The sequence below is a fragment of the Poecilia reticulata genome, unplaced genomic scaffold, assembly GCF_000633615.1.
Source record: "Poecilia reticulata strain Guanapo unplaced genomic scaffold, Guppy_female_1.0+MT scaffold_241, whole genome shotgun sequence".
Classification (NCBI taxonomy): Eukaryota; Metazoa; Chordata; class Actinopteri; order Cyprinodontiformes; family Poeciliidae; genus Poecilia; species Poecilia reticulata.
Window position 1 is genome coordinate 173,699 of NW_007615031.1, and position 3,359 is coordinate 177,057.

General features: G+C 51.5%; 1 protein-coding gene across 1 annotated transcript; it reads left to right on the forward strand.

Moving 5' to 3' along the window:
• Window positions 1-1,994: 1,994 nt before the first annotated feature.
• On the forward strand, window positions 1,995-3,177 carry atp6v1g1 (ATPase H+ transporting V1 subunit G1). The gene is made up of 2 exons (XM_008402604.2): window positions 1,995-2,221; window positions 3,047-3,177. Exons 1-2 carry the CDS (start codon window positions 2,140-2,142, stop codon window positions 3,160-3,162), a joined length of 198 nt encoding a protein of 65 aa, XP_008400826.1. The 5' UTR covers window positions 1,995-2,139; the 3' UTR covers window positions 3,163-3,177.
• The last annotated feature ends 182 nt before the right edge of the window (window positions 3,178-3,359 follow it).

Consider the following 3,359-nt stretch of genomic DNA (forward strand, 5'->3'; position numbering starts at 1 on the left):
TCCAGTTTTTTCCAGGTGAGTCCAGGTTTTTCCGGGTGTTTATTCAGGTTTTTCCAGGTTTTTATCCAGGTGTTTCCAGGTGTTTATCCAGGTTTTTCCAGGTGAGTCCAGGTGTTTATCCAGGTTTTCCAGGTGTTTCCAGTTTTTTCCAGGTGAGTCCAGGTGTTTCCAGGTGTTTATCCAGGTTTTTCCAGGTGTTTATCCAGGTTTTTCCAGGTGTTTCCAGGTTTTTCCAGGTTTTTCCGGGTGTTTCCAGGTGTTTATCCAGGTGTTTCCAGGTGCTTATCCAGGTGTTTCCAGCTCTCGTGTTGTCAGTGTTGCAGTTCTGGTGGGATCTCAGCAGAGCTCTGTCTCAAATCTCTAAGGCAGGGTGTCCAAATCCGTCCTCCAGCTCCGGGTTCCTGCACGTTTTAGTTCTCTCCCTGGTGGTTCAACAACCTTTTCAGCTTAACGAGCCTCATTTGATCCAGGTGCGTTAAACCAGGGAGAGACTAAAACTTGCAGGATGCCGGGGAACCAGGACCCACTCTGGACCCCCTGCTGTACGGTCTCACATTAAGACGTTTCAGTCTCACGTTTCAGGCTTTCCTCTGACGGCTTCTTGCTTTTTGACCCAGTCGGGCCTCCGTACGTTTTCTACTTTGGAGTGAAGTCGTGCGTAGAAGATCCAAGGAACCTGCAGGACAAAGCGACCCAGAACGGTTTATCTGAGCTAACGCTAACTGTTTCTGTTGTAGGCGGAGCCACGATGCCCAAATATGGAAACACATCCCATCCGGACGATTAGTGGGCGGGGCTAAGCCCGTCCTGGTAACGTGGAAATCGGTAACTTGCTGACTGTTGACAGGAACAGGAAACAGCAGAAGAAGAGAAGGTTAACATGGCGGCTTTCTGTGCAGCAGAGTCTCAGGGCAGCCAATGAGAATGCAGGCTTCTCCAAGGGGGCGGAGACATCAGAGTGGTCAGTGATGTCATCAATAGATTCATGTCTGAAGTGTAAAAAAAAACTCCACAAATGGTACCTGCTCTTCCCGTTACCATGGCAACTGACACTTCCCGCCTAGCAGAGAGAACATCAGCCAATCAGACGTGGCAGTGCAGTACCAGGAACGGCCAGCAGGAGGCGGACCTGAGACCTGGGAGGTCACTGTGAGGCCGTCACCATGGCAACACACGGCAGAGGAGAAGCAACAGGCTCCGCCCACCGATGAGACAAATTTTAATAAAAAATCAGAACAAAGGATCAACGATTCATGATTCATACATCAGATTCTCATAACAGATCTAATGGTCACGTGACCCCAACGTGACCCCGACAGGTCACAATGATGACCCCGACAGGTCCCGGTGACCTGACTGCCTCCTGGTGGCTTCAAGCCCTTGTTCTGCGTCAGGTGGGAAGGCTAGCAGGCGGCTAAAGCTACGTGGGTTAGCAGTAGCCATATGTAACTGGGTCTATATTAATAGGCGTATATTTCTGTCATGTATTTGTCTGTTTCTTCTTCTACTGTTGCTGGTCCTCTGTGTCTCTAAGGGTTTGGTCCTCCAGCTCCGCCTTACTTTTCTTCTTCTCTTGTTCAGGCTCCTCCAGGACTGTTATAAATTTTAAGTTATTAATTTCCTCTTTCGTTATTGGTTCCACTGGGGAGAGGCGAGTTTTATAATCCACTGTAATCTTTGTGTATTTTCATTTGAGTTATAAACGCCTTTATAACATGTGAAACATGCTAACACTGTGAAGTGTTAGCTTCACAGTGTTAGCAGTGTCCATGCTAACAGTGGAGCACATGCTAGGTGCTAATGCTAATAGCTGACAGATTAAGTAAACAGTGGGATTAAACTGCGTCATTATCTTTTTAATTATAAAACTGACCGACATAAACAGCATTTTGGGAAGAAAGGCCGTTTATCTGAATGATTCCGATACAAAATGATCATTAAAAGCTTCTCGGTTCTGGTTCCGATGAAAACAGGAAGCTGAGCGGATCACGTGACGCTGCGCATTGTGACGCAGAGTCAGCTGACTGCAGGCGAAGCCTCCATCCTTCTCACGACCTTCATCGTCTCGCTGTTTTTTTGCGGTTCTGCCCGGTTCTGTCCCCGGTTCTGCCCGGTTCTGTCCCCGGTTCCGTCCCCGGCATGGCGAGTCAGTCTCAGGGCATCCAGCAGCTGCTGCAGGCCGAGAAGAGAGCGGCGGAGAAGGTGACGGAGGCCCGGAAACGTGAGTATCAGAGGCGGCCTGCGGGACGGCGGGCAGCCCGCTGTGGGGCTGCTGGGTTGGGTCAGAACCGAACCCGGTACCGGGCCGCGGGCCGCTCAGACCGGGCCCAGGCTCGGTGGGTCTGGTAGGACCCGCTCGGACGGATCAGTGGTCTCCTTCAGGTGTCCGCTGCAGAACTCTGTGATAAAACCAGCAGATTTAACTTTTCTCGTCAGCTGCTCGGTCAGCACCGGAACATTTTACCGAACCGGAACCGGTTTCTGAAACATAACAGTGCCCTCGCTCCGTCGGCTCACAGTTCATGCAGCTCTGTCCGGTTCTGGAGGGTTTTCTGCCCGCCACCTGTACCGAACCGTCCGTGCTGTTGGTCTGAGAAATGTCCCGAACTACTGAGAACCGGACCGGTTCGGCTCGGTTCATCAGAGAGGCCCAGACAGGACGTTAAAGGTTCCTGTCTGATGATGACATCACGTGATGTCCTGGGATTGGCTGGTTCGGTAAACACGGCTCGGTTCCGACCCAGAAGAGCTGATGCAGAGGTTCCGAACGGAGAACCGGAACCTGCTGAGGACATGAAGACGATTTTACTGACCAATTATTTGAAGGGCTTTTATTTTGGTGCTCCGGAAGTTTGTTTGAATATTTCCTGTGGCTCACGGCCCGCTGACCCAGTTCTACTGGGCCGGAACCACGGGCCAAACCGGGTCTTTCTGGACCTCCTCGGGTTCTGAGGAAAAATGAAACTATTGGTTTGCTTAAAGCTGCTGGGCTGTGGTTCTGGTTCTGATCCGGACCCTGGTTCTGAAGGTTCTGTTCGGTGTGCAGGGAAGAACCGGCGCCTGAAGCAGGCCAAGGAGGAGGCCCAGGCCGAGATCGAGCAGTACCGGCTGCAGCGCGAGAAGGAGTTCAAGACCAAGGAGGCCGCGGTGAGTCGGTTCTGACCCGGTTCTGATCCGGTTCTGTTCCAGTTCTGACCCGGTTCTGATACAGTTCTGACCCGGTTCTGATACAGTTCTGACCTGGTTCTGATCTGGTTCTGATACAGTTCTGTTCTGGTTCTGACCCGGTTCTGTTCTGGTTCTGATACAGTTCTGATCCGGTTCTGACCTGGTTCTGACCCGGTTCTGACCTGGTTCTG

Excerpts from the sequence above, each read along its gene's own strand:
- atp6v1g1 (XM_008402604.2), top strand. The coding sequence starts at position 2,140 with ATGGCGAGTCAGTCTCAGGGCATCCAGCAGCTGCTGCAGGCCGAGAAG. Across the intron at positions 2,222-3,046 it reads GGTGACGGAGGCCCGGAAAC|GGAAGAACCGGCGCCTGAAG; the intron begins GTGAGTATCAGA and ends TTCGGTGTGCAG.